We start from the raw sequence: 17,351 nt of genomic DNA, 5'->3' as shown, positions 1-17,351 counted from the left end.
TAACTGAACCCTGAATCACAGGAAACTGAATTAGTTCATCAAAACAAGTACATAGTGACAGCACAATGACGCAATCTTATTCTGTCACCACTATAAACATAAATAAAATCACGACTGGTTTGAAATTATCGGCCCTTAAGGAATTTTTGTACGACTGCTATTGCCCTGTTACAAGAAGTTATAATTTCGGATTTGGCAATTCCCGGTTTTGTCAGTTACATATATGTGTCTCCCGAAACAAGTGTTGGAACAGCTATTTTGGTGAGGGAAGGGATTACAGTAAGCGAGGTGGAACGACTGGAATCCGGAAGGGGAATAGGACTAAATATCTATGATGTGACTATCATCAACTTGTACACTCCTTCAGGAAGTTCTCATCGAGCTGACAGGGCACGTTTCTTCGAAGATGACCTGATACACTTGTTAAGGAAATCGCCAAGACAGTTATTACTTGGAGGTGATTTTAATTGTGTTTTAAATCGAAAAGATCAGTTACCTAATTTTAATTTCTCAAGTGAACTAAAACAACTAGTTACTGGTTTAGAATTAAAGGATATATGGGAAATCAAATACCCCTCCACTGTTGAGTTCACTTACGTCATGGCAACATCACGTAGCTGGATTGAGAGACTATATATTTCTAAAAATCTTGAAACTTCTGTGACCAAAGTAGAAACCATTCCTATGTACTTTTCAGACCATTCAAGTGTCTTAGCTTGCATAAATCTAACAAGACGGTTCGCCGATTCAAGAATCAGTGGAATTTGAACACTTCCTTGTTAGTAAATCATGATTTAGAAGATCTGATTAAAGAAACATGGGCAATATGCCTACGAGCCTGTAGTAGATATGCCACTGCTATTGACTGGTGGGTTAAAATGGCAAAGCCAAAGTTGAGGAAAGCTGTTATTCAATACAGTGCCCAGAGCGCAAGGGAAATGAAATGCACTATAGAGTATTAGTATTCCGTTTTGAGAGATCTATATGATCATGTCTCAGCAGGTTCCTCACTTCCGATAGCAGACATCAAAAAAGTCCAAGCCAAGTTACATAATATCAAGAGAAGTCAAATGGAAGGGTTGAAAATAAAATCGAAGGCAAAAGATGAAACTACTTCCCTATATCATTTAGTGAAGTATACGAAAAACGAGAGAAGGACTTTTATTGATGAAATTCGAACAAAACACAGTACGATTCTCAGAACCCAGCAGGATATCATGGACGAGATTTATCGCTATTATTGCGAGCTTTATTCTGTACATCAAAGTACAGATGCTTCCTCGGAAGAATTCCTTGACATCCTAGCCCCACAGCTGACAGAAGATGACAACGAAAATTTTCTCCAGGTTGTCAGTGAAGAAGACATGTATGAGACTCTGTGCGCCTCACCACCAAAAAAATCCCCAGGACCGGATGGTCTGCCAGCAGAGTTTTACATCCGTTACTGGCCAACAGTAGGTGCGAAAATCACAGACATTGTAAATGAGGTTATTCAGGGTAAAATGATTCCTGCTGAGTTAAAGGAGAGTAAAATTGTTCTGGTGCCAAAAAATAATGGAAACAAAGATTTAAATAATTTTCGTCCAATTTCACTGCTGAATTCTGATTATAAATTAATAGCTAGAATAATAAACAAGAGAATTTCATGCCTTACAGATAAAATTATTAGTCAACATCAGAACTGCACACAAGGCAGAAACATTTTTCAAAATCTAGCAGAATTCAGGGATATCATTGCAATAACTTCTGTAACAAACATAAAGTGTGCTTTATTGTTTTTAGATTTTTATAAAGCGTTCGATGTAGTAAATCATGAATATCTTCTACAGACATTAAAGAAAATAGGTTTCAACGATAGAATCATAAAGTTGATTAAGAACATAGCAGCTGGAATAAATGCTAAAATAGCGGTGAATTGTCAACAATCCAGGCCGATGCAAATACAACGAGGTGTTCCTCAAGGAAGTCCACTGTCCATGTCGCTCTTCGCCATTTCGCTGGAATCTTTCCTCCGACATGTCCATGATAGATTAAAAGGTTTAATATTATCAGGAAATAAAACAGTTACAAGAACCTATGCTGACGATATAGGGGTCATTATAAGGAATAATGACAAGGTAACCATGCTAGCAACTGTGATTGATTTGTACTGTAGAGCATCTGGAGCCAATGCAAACGAAAAAAAAGTAAGATGTTAAATCTCAGAGGTTTTGATAATATCAGCGTCGAGTGTGCAAAATTAGTCTGACAACATAAAACACTTGGGATCACTCTGACAGCATGCCCTATGAAAATGACGGGTTTAAATTGGAAAGCTGCACCAGATAAAGTGCAAGGAGCCATTGTAGAGAATTTAACTCGATATATGAACCAAGTTCAAAGAACACAGTATATCAACTTATGCATCCTTGCTAAGGCTTATTATACTGTCCAGCTGTTTACAATAGCAAGAATGATACCAAGTAGAATAATGTCCAAAATCACCAACTTTTTGTAGAGAGGTGAAGTGTTCAGAGTACCTGCTAAAGTAGCCACTTTAGATCCTAAAAATGGTGGACTAGGATTAACTGATATAACAGATAAAGCCTCTGCTCTTTTTATCAAAAGGCAAGTTAATTTAATAAGAGACCCGTGAGAAAGTGTAACCAGCCAACTTTTCGAGATCATTAAACCTCCAAGCCTGCTTCCTCAGATTGACGTGCAGAATATCAACAGTCGCCTACAGCACGTGAGGATTTTCTATGTTGAGTTTAGTTATGTCAGTGTCGAACTCAGGCAGTCTCGACACTTAACATCGAGAGCCATAATGCGGGAACGAAAGAAAAGCGAAGGAAGAAACAAAATAGAACGACAGTTTCCAAACATTGAGTGGACTGAGATTTGGAAAAAACATTAGTTCTTATGTGCTCACGTCTAATATAAAAACGTCATGGTACAAGACAGTTAACAACATAGTTAGCACCAATGAAAGACGGCATGCAATCGGACTCTGTGAAACAAATTTATTTCAACAATGCCATCTAGTTGACACAGTAATTCATATATATACTTGCAGTGGCCACATGAATAGTTGGAAGTGGATCCTGGAGGAAATAGCTCTGATTACAAGAACATCCCCTGAGTATATATCGCTGTCATTGATACACAGGCCTGAAGCACGCTATTTCCCAGAAGCAAAAAATAATGCTGTGTACTGGTTGCTGGCAAATTTTGTTAACTATATCCTTAACAAATTAGGATCCAATAGCATCATAGAGTTCAAGGTACACATGCTGTGTGAGTTCCACAAAATTAGAAGTTATTTGAATCACAAGAAATAGTTCGGTAATATGTTAAAAATTGTATTTGAAAGAATGGGCATTGGTTAATATAAAATGGAAGACTGTGTTGACAGTGATGTATTGTAGTTACCTTAAGGATACTATTGAAGATTTTACAGTATATTTATGATGTGTGCTTTTTCTACTTCAGAGACTAGTTTGATATTTATAAGCTAATGCACAGAACTTATGTGACATTGAGATTGTGTGTCTAATAGTGTCAAAACACAAAACATTAAAGGTGCATTATTGGCTTATACTAGAAATTTGGAAATAGACAGTTTTTATAGAAATGTCCTTATCGATTCGTTAAAACCATAAGATTCTATCTGATAAATGTAATATTCAATGGCTGGCACATTGCCCTGTTCATTTTTGCACTGTGATGCATAAGTCAGTTTCGCAGTGAAAGACTGATTATATAGATCTGATCACTTCAGATACTTAAGATTCAATTAATGTCCAGAAAGTGTAGTTGGAAGGCTAGTCAACTTTATTATATATCTCCTTTCCGCCATTCTCAAGTATTTCAGAAATTGTCTATATGATTATTAAATTGTTTTATATTTAAAATTATCCCACCAACTTGCTGATATCCATCATAAAGAAATTATACTTCTGTGAAGATTGCAGCTCATGTAATTCAAAGTGCAGATTTTACTTCTTCAGGTTGAAGTTTGAATCTCTTAAATTTTTTTTCTTGATGTTTAACTTAATTCTTTCTGGTAATTAGTCAGTAGCACAATCTTCTGCTGTCTTTCCTTAATGTCGGAGTAATTGAAATGATCAAACCGTTTTGTTTAAATAACTTCATGTATGTATAGCGTAGTATGTATTTGGAATGTGTAACATTGTTTTTTTTTAATAAATGTTTTTATAAAAAAAAGTGGTCAGTGCGATGGAATGTCAATCCAAAGGGCCCGGGTTCGATTCCCGGCTGGGTTGGAGATTTTCTCCGCTCACGGACTGGATGTTGTGTTGTCCTAATCATCATCATTTCATCCCCATCGACGCGCAAGTCTCCGAAGTGGCGTCAAATCGAAAGACTTGCACCAGGCGAACGGTCTACCTGATGGGAGGCCCTCGTCACACGCCATTTCTTTTCATTTCAATGTTGTCCTCTTTTTTTTCAGGCTCAGAATACTCAAAATTATAAATTTTTATAAAATAATTTTCCAAAATTTGCTGCTGGAGGGGGGGATGGGGGAATTTGTGAACACAACACCAGAGCTAAGGCTGATTTGGATATACCAAGGCACCAATTAGCAAGAACTGGAAATTCTCGCTAAGTGAACCCACACAAAATTTTCAACAAATTACCAATCTCTGTTAGATCTATGGATCTAAATTTTCTTAAAAATTATGGGGTACAGCTGGCAATCAGATCACTCATTTTACCATATTAAAGACTTCTTTGAGATGCCTGAGGAGGATATTAACATTTAACAAATTTTCCTACAGTTTGTTGTATTATTATGCGCTATGGTTGTTTGTATAGTTATTTTATGTTTTGTATAATTACGTCATGTATATGCACTCTACCCCTTTATTATGCAAAGGCTTTACACCATACTCTTTTATAGCATAACTTATTGACGCAAATTCTTAAATATTATCCTGTAGGGTGTTTTATTGCTGCTGTGCTTAATATGTATAGGCTACTATAGTTAACTGGCATTATTTTATTATGTTCTTCTATGCGTTACTAAAGCCTGTATTGTACTAAAACGCCGAAGCCAATTTCATGGTAAAATTATCAATGGTGAATAAAAATTCTTGATTCTGTCCAAAGTATACAGCCTGGCAGTCTGTGTGTTTTCGAAACTTAGATTGTCTGACCGTCTTCACAATAAACTCTTCCATGATCGTTCTGTTGTGTGATTATTGAAATGGATTGTTGTGTTGTCCCTATTCCTTGATCCGCGACAGTTCGGATCAGACCGATTACTCTTAAATCACTGTTTCCTCTCACAAGCAATGTGAAAATACTAGCACTGTACAATGAATAGAATAGAATATTTATTCTGTGAAAAATATTCACATTATTGGAAACAGAAAGGAGCACTGTTAAGTTGCGGGTTCCTATGTTCTGACGACGATTCGCTACAAGTCTGTAGAAATGATTGTTTTGACAGGAATCTTGTTTACATAGTCGCGACAGAACATGTTTTCTTCGTATCAAATGCTTTGGTTGGAGGTCGTTGTAAGGTCAGTCAAGCAAAAAGTGTGGAAGGTGTGGTACTGTGGTCTATCGGCTGGCAGCAGTAGAATGTCATCCAGATTTTCTGGCGTAAAGCTTGGGCCTCCCATTGAAGTTTTTGCATTAAATAAAGCATATTTAGATGATTCTCATCCTAATAAAGCTAATTTAACTATAGGAGGTAAGTGTCGTTGTGTATTTCCTTGTGACATGAAAAATGTCAGATATACCAGTCTGTGCGTGTCTATCATTCTAGACGAACGTGTGTGACAGAAATATTTTTCAGCAGTGAGGTGTAATAAACTTGTGAGCCAGTTATAGAAATGATTGAGATTGTAACTTGCACTTTTGTTAAATATGAAAAAAATTAATTCGTTGAAGTTTCGAAGGTAGCAGTAATGAATTTGTGTTAGTTGCTATTACTAGTTTGATACGGGCTTTTCCTACTGAGAACAACCGTATGCACAACAAGAGTTTACTGTTGCAGTTGTTATAATTGTGCCTACTCGAGGCAAGGGTGCCTGTATCGTCAGGGAATACCGTGCAAATAAACCTACGTAAAACTACGTTTCGTGACCACTACAGCATAGGGGAAAGATTTCCAATGACATAATGCTTGTTAAAGTACATATCACAGAGATAATAACACTTCTAAAATTTCCAGAGTTCATCATAATAAAGGAAACACATTACCGTGAAGTATTACTGCAGTAACTGAAGGCAATGTATGATCTTACAAGATCCATTTTCGGCATAGGTAGCTTTATGATCTTCCTTTCTGCAGTATGTTAAGAGGTGCACGTAATGTTTCTGACTGCTTATGTTATTTCCCCTTCACGGCTCATGTGTGAATTCAAAATATTCTGTATGTGATTGGTGCAGGTAAGGTGAACCTTTTACATAACTGTTATCTGAGAACTATTATGAAACTGGCTGACATTAAAACTGTGGTTGCGATTTTTATTGGTCCCATAAATTACCTTTTGTGCAGCTATGTACTTGTAACATAGAACCCATCATTATGATTATAATCTAGACAATTTGTAGGTTCTGCACATACTATCTTACACAGTATATAGGCCTACATAATGTTACATAATGTTTAATGATTCACAGTAGGCTTTCATATGTCTTTGACTACCCAGAGTTGAAAAAATGCTATTTTGTGATGCATTATCATCATATATTGTACATGAGTGGTTATAATTCTAGTTTACTCTGTAAGACTAGTTTCTGTTTCTGGTGTCTCTTAATGTGATGAATGAAACTTGTCACTTACAGGGTGAACTTCTGCCCACTGTCAACACACGTACTCAGCCTGACTATAGAATTCTTCTTCGATTAGAATTTTTTTTTTTTTTTTAGGGGGGTCTCAGTTTTGAGATTTTGTAATTCTCTTGATAGAGGATGTGTTAACTTGATACCAGAGTATTTACATGTTTGTGTGAAATGCACTGCAGTTGTTTGCCGTTTCTTGGGTTAATGGGGAGGAACAGTACCCTGTTCTCTAGCTTCGTAGGGTTTCATTATGCAGTCACAATGGTCTTCTCTATATGCAGTGGTGGAAGTGTCTAAATATTAAGGTCTTGATACAATTTCTTCAAAGTTATTCTTGCTTCTTTTTCAGTATAATTTGAATGGCTTTCTTCTGTAATATGAATATTTTGGGTTTCTAACAGAGGATGGCAGGTCATTTCATTTCCTTTATTTTTTCATGCAGTAATCATTTTACAATGTTATTGGGTTTGTCCTGATAATAAAATGAAATAACTGGCTCAATTATACATATAGATAAAATAGAGATGTCAGTGTTATGGGAATAGTCAGGTGGTTAGCCATGACCTTGATGAAGGCCCCATCCCAGCAGTGGCCTGAAATAAAAGGAAAACCACGGAAAAACTGAATCAGGGTAGCCAAACAGTTAAAAACCTCCATCCTCCTTAACAGCTGCACTCCCTCATTCAGTTGGTCCCATATGTATGATGTTCTTGTATGAAACCAGTTCTACACTGTTCCTTTGCATCTCTCTACACTGACTGCCCACACCACGACACCTTCTGGTGACTCAAGGACCATGAACATGCTGCTATGCCACTTGGGTTCCCTTTGTCTATCCGGAAAACTGACTCTGGGCTCAAAACGTACTGCCGCATGTTATGCACATATCCATATGCTCTCTCCAGTCTACCTGGATGTACAGAACTATTAATGAAATACTTAGTAATGTTTTCCCTGAAATGTACAACAGATTGGAACATTAAGGATGCAGATTTTTTTTTAACAGTTCTTCACGTTGGGCCTGACCACTGCTTGCAGTTTTATTCTTATGGTCCTTTCCTCCTTTTAAAAGTTATGTCTTTGTTTTGTGCCTTCAATCCCCAGAAAAGATTCCCATAGCTAAGAAATAAGTGCAGGTAGGAACAGTACAGCATCATATTGTCACAGGGGTTTGCATGCACACACGTAGAAAAACTCAATAAAGTTTTTCGTCATATTGTAAATGCTCCATATGTCCCACCCCCACCCGTCCTGCGTCCCCCTTACCATGTCTGCATGTCCCCTTTCAGCACGGCATGCCCCTTTCAATCTGTTCAAAAGCACTTTTGACGTGAGTGCGCAGTTCTGGTAGGTAAAAATTGAATCTTTTACGTAATCCCACACAAAAAAAGACATTGGATTATATCAGGAGCATTTCAAGCACAACATACACTTTCTTGGTGCCCCTGCTGCCATCTTGCTTAACTGTTCACTGCTAAGCTCTTGTGGCAGAAATCTGAAGTGTGGCTACAACATTACAAAACTTTCAGAGTTGTTCTATATGATTGGTGAGTTTTATGACAATGTCAATGTAGCTGCAGTGAATTTATGAAATCACTGCAATCATTTATAATAACATTGTATCTCACAACAAGACATTGGCTGTTACAAACTGATGCCAGAACCTTAAGACCAAAATGTACTGGTGAGATGTTTTACCAGTGACTATGATGTTGCTGTCATTAGCAAAGACAACTTCTTTCTATGTCTTCTACTGTCTGGGAAGTATAAGAAAGGCATTGCCACATAAGTGGTATTACCGGTCATCAGACCTAACCATGCTGGATGCCTCTGTGAGTGTGTGTTGTGATTAAAGCTTGATCCCATATTAGAGTGCTGATAGTTTTAACCTGTCCTTTTTAGCCTGGTATGTAGGGTATAGGCCTCTGCACAATGAAAAACCACGCAGTCTTTGAACTGTTTATCCTCGCTAGTTGCGATTCTAATGATGACAGCACTCTGGCTGTGAAAGGTTTCTTGGCTGTAATGCTCTTTGAGAGTTTATCTTTATTGGAAGATAATAAAAGTTTCATCTTGTGTTGTAGCTTACTCTTATGTAAAACTAAAAATTGTCTTAACTGTACTGTGTTGCAGGAACTGAGTGTACTGTGTGTGGTACTAGAGGAGCATTGTTCCAAGGAACCTTACATTTTGTATTACATCCCGAAGCTGCAATATTGCAGTCTGTCTGAAAGGATGAAAAAAGTGGGGCATATAATTAATCAGCAGTCTATCCATCCTGATGTTTGGTATAAAGACTGCTTCTGTGTTCACGGGAATTTTTGTGTAGGGTGTTCTCCTGTTGGAATGGGAAGAAAAAAAATTTGATTAGACATCTTATCACTGGTGGGATCATGAGAGACAGGGTGTAAGCTTATATGGAGGAGAAACGAGGGTAAACAGTTAGGCATAGCGTCACTGAAGAAATCATCTTATCATTAGCATCAGGTAATTTGCCTAAGGTGAGTTTGCAAGAGAGACATTTGAACTGTGAGCCTTCTCACATTATTTTGAGTAAATATGACTCTCTAACTCGATATGCATATGTTATTCCTGTAAAAGTTTGTTCTTAGTAATGGCCTAAATTGGTAATATTCAGATGTGCTCAGTTTTCTCGGAAGTGCACTGGTAATAACTGATTGAATAACATGGCTGAGGGCAACATGTAAATCACTGCAGCCTTTGTAAAATGGTGATGATAATCATCAGTGTTACATGTTGCCACAAAATAGAAGGTTTGAACTCGAAAGCGTACTTATTGGAAAAGGTAAACAGTGAATACAGCGTCCAAAGCTGTCAATGTTACCAGCCTATTGGAGATAGGAGCCTCAAAAAATGAGCAGTGCATGGTATCACAAAATGAAAACATTGTCAGAATAAAGATTGGCAAATTGCTAGGAGATCCACAGGAATAGATTTTGGGTGGCAAAACGAAATAACTTACGTTTAGCACATTGTAAAAAAAGTTACGTATACATCCACTGACAATCAAATGAAAAATGAGAATAAATAAAAATGAATAAAATAAATTTACAAAAAAAGGTAGTTTTTGTATTGTAATGTAGTGTCAAGGAAGCAGACCAATCACAGTGTACCTAGTCATTGCTTGGGACCCGGAGTACCTGATATGTGGTAAAGGCAGAGGGGAAACATCAAAAACGGGCATAAAATTGATGGATATATGTAGGTAACTGGAAAAGGGAAGCAGATTTCTAAATTGTAAGAGTAGCCAACAGATGGACAACATACATTCCAAAAGTTTGCTAAGAAGTCCCTGTCGTCCTCCTCTAGCTTTGAGTAATCAGTAGAAAATCTGATCAATGATCTACATTTTGGTACACACATTGCTGTCTTGTGATTGTTAGGTTTCCAATATTGTTGCAAAAATTGTGACTAACTCGCATAAGGGGTGAATGTGTTCCTAAGAAATCCATAGACATAACTGGAAATCATGCATAGTGATTAGGGTGTGACAGTCATTCAGACCTTCAGATTCACATGGGCTTCCTAAACTTATGTAAATTAATTGAAGATGAGTTAAAATTCCCTGTTTTTGTTGTTGTCGTCTTGGGGGTGGTTGTTGTTGTTTCAATATTGAGCTGTGTACAGTCATTGTTTGAAGAAGATTATTCTTTTGATGTTTGCTTTATCTGCCATTGTCAAAGAATACAGCTCCATGCATGAGAGGGTGTAGTACATAACACTCCTTCAGAAACATCCGAGAAAAATTAATAAAACTAACGTAGCACAAAATACTCAAGCTCAGTTCACATTGTACCATAAATACTTTCCAAGGCTTGTCCAGGTTGGTTATTTGTTTTGATGCAAGGAACAATTTGTCGTGACTGACATGTTGAGTAATTCATTTGGTTTCTTAACTCATACTTGAGTACTAAAAATATATGTACATCAATGTAAACATTAGTGATCCTGAATGTATGCTATTTTTATACAGAAAAGTTTTTGTTTCATGGTGGCAATTTGTTTACTCTTTCGAAATCTAGTAATGTTCCCATTTATAATATGATAATGCACCACTGAATGTCAAATAAGTATCACAAAAACCTTTTAAAAAGTATGTGTTATTACTAGTGTATTTATGGATTATATTTTCTCCACTGATGATTATTTGCTTTTATCAGCATACCGCACAAATGAAGGGAAGCCATGGGTGCTGCCAGTTGTCAGAAAAACTGAGAAACATATGGCAGAGGACAACACAAGCAACCATGAGTACTTGCCAGTGCTGGGAATGGAATCTTTCACATCTGCGGCAACAAAGATGTTACTTGGGCATGACTCGAGTGCTGTAGTTCAAGGACGGGTAAGTAAAGCTCGTACCAGATGTTGTTCCTGATGATAACTTTCAAATTTTTAACTTATTCAGAGTCCTGTATCTTAGTGTTGTGTGCTCTCAGGCTTTTGGCGTCCAGACATTGAGTGGTACAGGCGCATTGAGAGTCGGTGCTGAGTTCCTAAACAGGCACCTACACTACACCACATTCTATTACTCAAAACCAACATGGGGTAATGTAAATTTAGAAAAATTCTATGCGTTATAGAGAGACTTAGTACTACATTTGAAATATAAATTGTGCTCTTACTGACTGAATCCTGCTCTGGTTTTCCATTTAAAAGAACATTGATTGAAATTAATGTAATGTAACTTTCTCTCTAATGTGAAGAAATGTTGTTGGTCCTCAATAGAAATAACTCATAATGGTAACTCATGGTCACAACAGCCAGCCACAACAATACAGTGTTCTCCCCTCCTGAATTATCTATATCATCCAAAGGTTTCACTTTCACCTCTAGATCTGCATTTAATCATGCTGCTTTGGTAAAGGACCTACTTTCCTTCACGTGTAATGTCAACTGGAAATATCACTTTGCAACCACGAAACCTTTCAAACAGGAAACCAGATATTGATGTCAGCCTTGAACATTTCCAGTCACGATCCCAACTTGATACACCACCACTATTCCTACTTCAGGATCACCCCTTGCAAGCCTTCTGAGAATTTATAACATCCAGCATTGCTTCACAACCCTTTCTCAGGTCCTTACAAGATAACCCTAACCAGTCCTCATAAGAACTCCAGTCTCTTTGTTCCATAAAAAACTTATGACTCCATCATTATCTTCCAGTGGACGAGGATCTATCATTTTGGTACTTGACCAAAGGGAGTAAGTAAGTGAGGGTCTATGCCAGCTTTCTGCATACAGCATCTGCCATCAAGATACCACCCCTGTGATACAAACTGATCCACAGATCCTCCTTAAAATCTCATTCCCCTCATACGGACTAACACCTCAGTCCATAGAACATCTTATTCCCTTCCCCCCCCTTTTTTCCTTCTTTTTACCTTCTTCCAAAGACCGACAAATCCAGTTGCCCTGGGTGTCCCATCCCATAGTTGCTGGCTTCGAAGCACCTACTGAATGTATATTTGCCTTAGTTTGTAACATCTGCAGTCGATAGTACAGAGCCTCTCAGGGGCTCATCATTCATTTTCTGAGTATGGCTTGGTGATCCAGGGGTTCCTGAGTTGGGGATTGGTAAGTGCCATCAGTCTTGTATCACCATAAGCTCTGGGCATGCTTCATTGACCACTGTGTGGCACAGTAGTGGAGTGTTGTGTCAGAGGGAACGGGGATCTTGGCTTGCCGCCCAGATTGCGGGGACGGTAAGAACCTCAACTTAAAAACCCTCATTCACAAGGAGTGCCACATGTTGATGAGATGTGTGGCTGTAGAGGTGTAATAGTTGTCAGAAGGCAACCTCTGGGGAACCTGCTGCATCTCAGTTGTACGAGGTTTACCTAGGCAAGCAGGGCTATGTCTAGGTAGACTTCTATTTCCCTAGCTGCTCGGGGGCCAGTGTGGATCCTTCAAAATCTTCTCTTCCTCCTCTCAGTGGAAAGGGTGGTTGCTGGTATGTTACAAAACACAAACAAGAGGGCTTGTGTAGGCAGGCCTTTAGACCTGCTGATTACACAGACGTTTCCAGTATCGAGTAACAGAACACATGCTGGTGGCCAAAATGTGTTTCTTATAATTAAATGGAAAGAGGGAACTCTGAGAAAGTTTCACCTTTCTATATACAAAGAGGTTTAGAGGAAATCACTGGAAGTTTAAAATCTATCAAGTGCTTGTGAAACAGGATCCTGTTGCTAGAAACATCAGATTCCCAACAAGTGAAGAACATCCAGAAAACTCAGTGGCTCAGGGAGTATGCAATAGAAAGTGAACTGCACAACACCTTGAACTATAGCAAAGATATTGACTTGCTGGGATCTGTTTGACATTCCTGAAAAGAACTGAAAGCTGAGTGGTTTCAGGAAGGTGTCATGATGCACAGAACCTAATGAAATGGGTGGATGGCGACCTTGTGAAATTGGACTCTCTTGTACTAACTTTCACCAGCATGAAACTTTCAGAGCACATTAAGTCCTGTTGCCTCTGCCTCAGCATGTGGCCTTATTTTCCTAACCCAATGCGTGAGTTTTCAGTTTTCTGCAGTGTGTGTGTTCATGGCTCTCGATCTTCCACCATAATTGAGTCCATCAACATGAGGTGGCAAATATGAGGTAGCCAAGGAGGTGGAAACGTGGTTTCTACTATGCCAAGAGCATACAACAGGAAAACACAGTTAATTAGCAGGAGTACAAAATAAGAAAGTATTTATTACTTTGCTATAGTCCATGATCAGTTGGTTGACAATTATAGAAGATGCGACTAGACTAAGTGTCTGTAGAATGACATTGTTTACAAGTCACAAATCTTGCAGTGACAAGTTAATCTCTCGTAATCTTGAATGTCGAATCCGGTGAATTTGAAGACTAACTTGGAACGGAGCTACAAAGACTTGATGGCAGCAGTGACTGAGCTGCAGACGATGCCTAACATCGGCGCTGGCTGGCCACTGAGTGCGGCTACGAACTGTAGACTGGCACAACTGCACTACTCTCCTGCTGCACATGAAGTGGCCTAGTGGCGCCTCACAGTGAGCGTAAGTACTGCAACTGGCTGTGTACTCTTTGGCTAACACAGCTGTTCTTCCATTCCATTTATCGAGAGAATCACATCCGGTGGATCGATCTCTCAGGCGGCGGTGTGGTCGTATGACTTTTTTGACGACGTCACGTGTTTGTGTTTGTGTGTGTGTGTGTGTGTGTGTGTGTGTGTGTGTGTGTGTGTGTGTGTGTGTTTCTCCTCATATTTTTAATTTACCTGACTTGAATATGAGGGACATGATCCTATAATTGAGAGGCTCAGTGAAGTTTCTGGGTCTCATTTCTGACTCCATAATTGTCATGGTTGACCTGAAAGCCAGAACTCTTTGGTGCATCAGGTGTGTAAGTTCCTTGCAGCTATGACTTCACCTGGATATTGTACTGTTGCTCTTTCACCTCTGGAACACCTTTCTCAAACTGTCCACGAGCCACAGTGCCATTTGGGATCCATGTGCAGCCTGTGCTGCATTTATTTGGTGTGGACCATGTACAACCCCAGATGCTTGGTTTTAGCTGTCTGTCGTCCCGGTGACTACAGAGGCCTAGCATAATTTTAGATTTTGTGCAGCATAGGAAAGACTGCACTTCTGCTTCCGTTTTTCATGCGACATTCTCTGTCATTTTGTATGAGCCACTAATATGTAGCTGTCTTTATGGGTGGGTCTAGTGAGGGGCCGTCAATTGGTTGCTCTGTTACCCAGAATTGTGTCCTTAAGGGCTGACTGCCTCAAGACTATACTGTCTTAGATGCAGAATTACACTATATGATCAAAAGTATCCGGGCTCCCCAAAAACATGTTTCTTGTATTCGGTGCATTGTGCTGCCACCTTTCAGTAGTCATTAGAAATCGTGAGAGAGCAGAGTGGGGCACTCCGCAGAACTCGTGGACTTTGAATGTGGTTCTGTGATTGGGTGTCACTTGGGTCATACGTCTGTAAGCGAGATTTCCATACTCCTAAATATCCCTAGATCCACTGTTTCTGTTGTGATAGTGAAGTGGAAATGTGAAGTGATATGTACAGCACGAAAGCGTACAGGCCAACATCATCATCTGTTGACTGACAGAGATTGCTGACAGTTGAATAGGGTCGTAATGTGTAATAGGCAGACATCTATCCAGACCATCACACAGGAATTCCAAACTGCATCAGGATCCACTGCAAGTACTGTGACAGTTAGGTGGGAGGTGAGAAAACTTGGATCACATGGTTGAGTGGCTGCTCATAAGCCACACATCATGCTGGTAAATTCTGAACGACGCTTCACTTGGTGTAAGGAACGTAAACATTGGACGATTGAATAGTAGAAAAACATTGTGTGGAGTGATGAATCACGGTACACAAAGTGGCGATCCAATGGCAGGGTGTGCGTATGGCGAATGTCATCTGCCAGCGTGTGTAGTGCCAGCAGCAAAATTCGGAGGCAGTGGTGTTATAGTGTGATCGTATTTTTTATGGAGGGCTTGCACCCCCTTGTTTTGCGTGGCATTATCACAGCACAGACCTACATTGATGTTTTAAGCACCTTCTTGCTTCCCACTGTTGAAGAGCAGTTCGGGGATGGCGATTGCATCTTTCAACATGATCGAATACCTGTTCATAATGCACGGTCTGTGGCGGAGTGGTTACATGACAATAACATACCTGTAATGGACTGGCCTGCATAGAGTCTTGACCTGAATTCTATAGAACATCTTTGGAATGTTTTGGAATGGCAACTTTGTGCCAGGCCTCACTGACCGACATTGATGCCTCTGCTCAGTGCAGCACTCCATGAAGAAATAGCTGCCATTCCCCAAATAACTTTCCAGCACCTGATTGAACTTACGCGTGCGAGAGTGGAAGCTGTCATCAAGGCTAAGCCCCCCAGGCGGCTCGCCACTCTTTGTCCGGTTTGTGCATGTTTACCACGGGGCGCCAGCCTTTGCAGCATTTTTTCCCTTCTGTGCTGCATGTCTATCCTCTTGCTATTCTTTTTCCCCTCTCTTGGGGTTGCCTGAGCTGTAACTTTCCCAAATTGCCGATTGTTCCACCTGTCAGGTTGTTCGGGAGGCGTGACCTGACGTGTGAACAATCACCTAAGGTGTGTGCGCCCCTGTGTGAAGGGGTCCCACAGTTGGAAGGAGTGCGCCATCGGAGATGCTGGTAATCGTGGGGGATTTCCTCGCGATGAGTCAATCCACTTCACCCTCAATATCTACAAAGCATAAACGTAATGAGGCTAATGATTCAAAGATCCTTCCTGCTGCACCACAATTCCTTGTGGTCTCACGTACTGCAGACGGTCAGTCCTTTGCCACGGTAAATGTGTTTATTATTCAGAAAGGTGTAGATGCAGTTGTGGGCACTGAAATCCTGCTCTCGTTTACAGAACGGCATTTTACTTTTGGAGACCACTTCTGATTCTCAAGCACAACTGCTAGCTGCCTTGATTCTCCGTGGTTACCCTGTTCATGTTGGGGCGCATATAACTTTGAATTCTTCCCGTGGTGTAATTTACACCATGCTGCTCAATAGTCTAACCGAGGCCAAAATTCAATCATATCTCTCTGAACAGGGCGTCACTGCTGTCCACCGTCTAATGAAAAAGGTAGATTCCTCCTTTGTGCATACCCACACTCTTTTACACCTGTGATAGAGTGGTGCTTCTGTCCAAGCTCAAAGCAGGCTATGAAATTATCACCATCCAGCTGAACATTCCAAACCCGATGCCCTGCTACTGGTGTCATCGTCTTGTCGACACCCAGGTATCCTCTGTACTCTTAACACGTGGGGCTTCCATGAGCACCTGCCCTGTTTTCTTCGGGCATTTTTACAATACCGAGTTTTCAAGGTGCACGTGGGTTCTGCCTTGTCGTTTATCCAGGAAAATATTGTGCCTCAGGGTTCTGTCCGTAGCATTGTCCTCTTCGCTATTGCCTTTAACCCTATAATGGCCTGTCTCCCATCTGGCATCCCCGGCTGCCTTTTGTAGATGATTTTGCTATCAATTGTAGTTCTCCATGGACATATCTCACTGAATGGCATCTTCAGTGCTGTCGCGATCGTCTTCGCTCCTGGAGCATTAACAATGGCTTTCGCTTTTCCTCTGACAAAACCGTCTATGTGAATTTCTGGTGACGCAAATGGTTTCTCCCACCATCTTTACATTTTAGGCCTGTTACCCTTCCTTTCATTGAAACTACGAAATTTCTGGGGCTCATGCTCAATAGGAAACACTCCTGGTCCTCGCATGTATCTTACCTGTCAGCCTGCTGTACACAGTTCTCCAATGTCCTGTGTGCTTGATGGTACTTCCTTGGGTGCTGCTTGAAATACCCTCCTCCATTTGTACCGATCCCTTGTCCGTTCGAAACTTGACTATGGGTGCTTTGTTTATGCGTCTGCACACCCATCCCTCTTACGCCGCCTCAACACTATCCACCATTGCGGCATCCGTTTGGCCACGGGTGCCTTTTACACTAGCCTGATAGTGTCTGTATGCTGAAGCTGCTGAAT

The 17,351-nt window shown here is 40.0% G+C and overlaps 1 protein-coding gene across 1 annotated transcript in view; it reads left to right on the top strand.

The window, feature by feature from the left end:
• The first annotated feature begins 5,516 nt into the window (after positions 1-5,516).
• Positions 5,517-17,351, top strand: part of LOC126475045 (aspartate aminotransferase, cytoplasmic-like) — a 76,730-nt gene continuing 64,895 nt past the window's right edge. The window contains exons 1-3 of the mRNA XM_050102592.1: positions 5,517-5,701; positions 10,980-11,161; positions 11,256-11,364. Of these exons, the coding sequence (XP_049958549.1) occupies positions 5,590-5,701; positions 10,980-11,161; positions 11,256-11,364 (403 nt within the window). The 5' untranslated portion in view covers positions 5,517-5,589. The remainder of the gene's footprint in view (positions 5,702-10,979; positions 11,162-11,255; positions 11,365-17,351) is intronic.

Source organism: Schistocerca serialis, chromosome 4 (genome assembly GCF_023864345.2).
Source record: "Schistocerca serialis cubense isolate TAMUIC-IGC-003099 chromosome 4, iqSchSeri2.2, whole genome shotgun sequence".
Taxonomy (NCBI): domain Eukaryota; kingdom Metazoa; phylum Arthropoda; class Insecta; order Orthoptera; family Acrididae; genus Schistocerca; species Schistocerca serialis.
The sequence above is the reverse complement of the archived record's forward strand: the minus strand, read 5'-3'. Positions and strand labels throughout refer to the sequence as shown.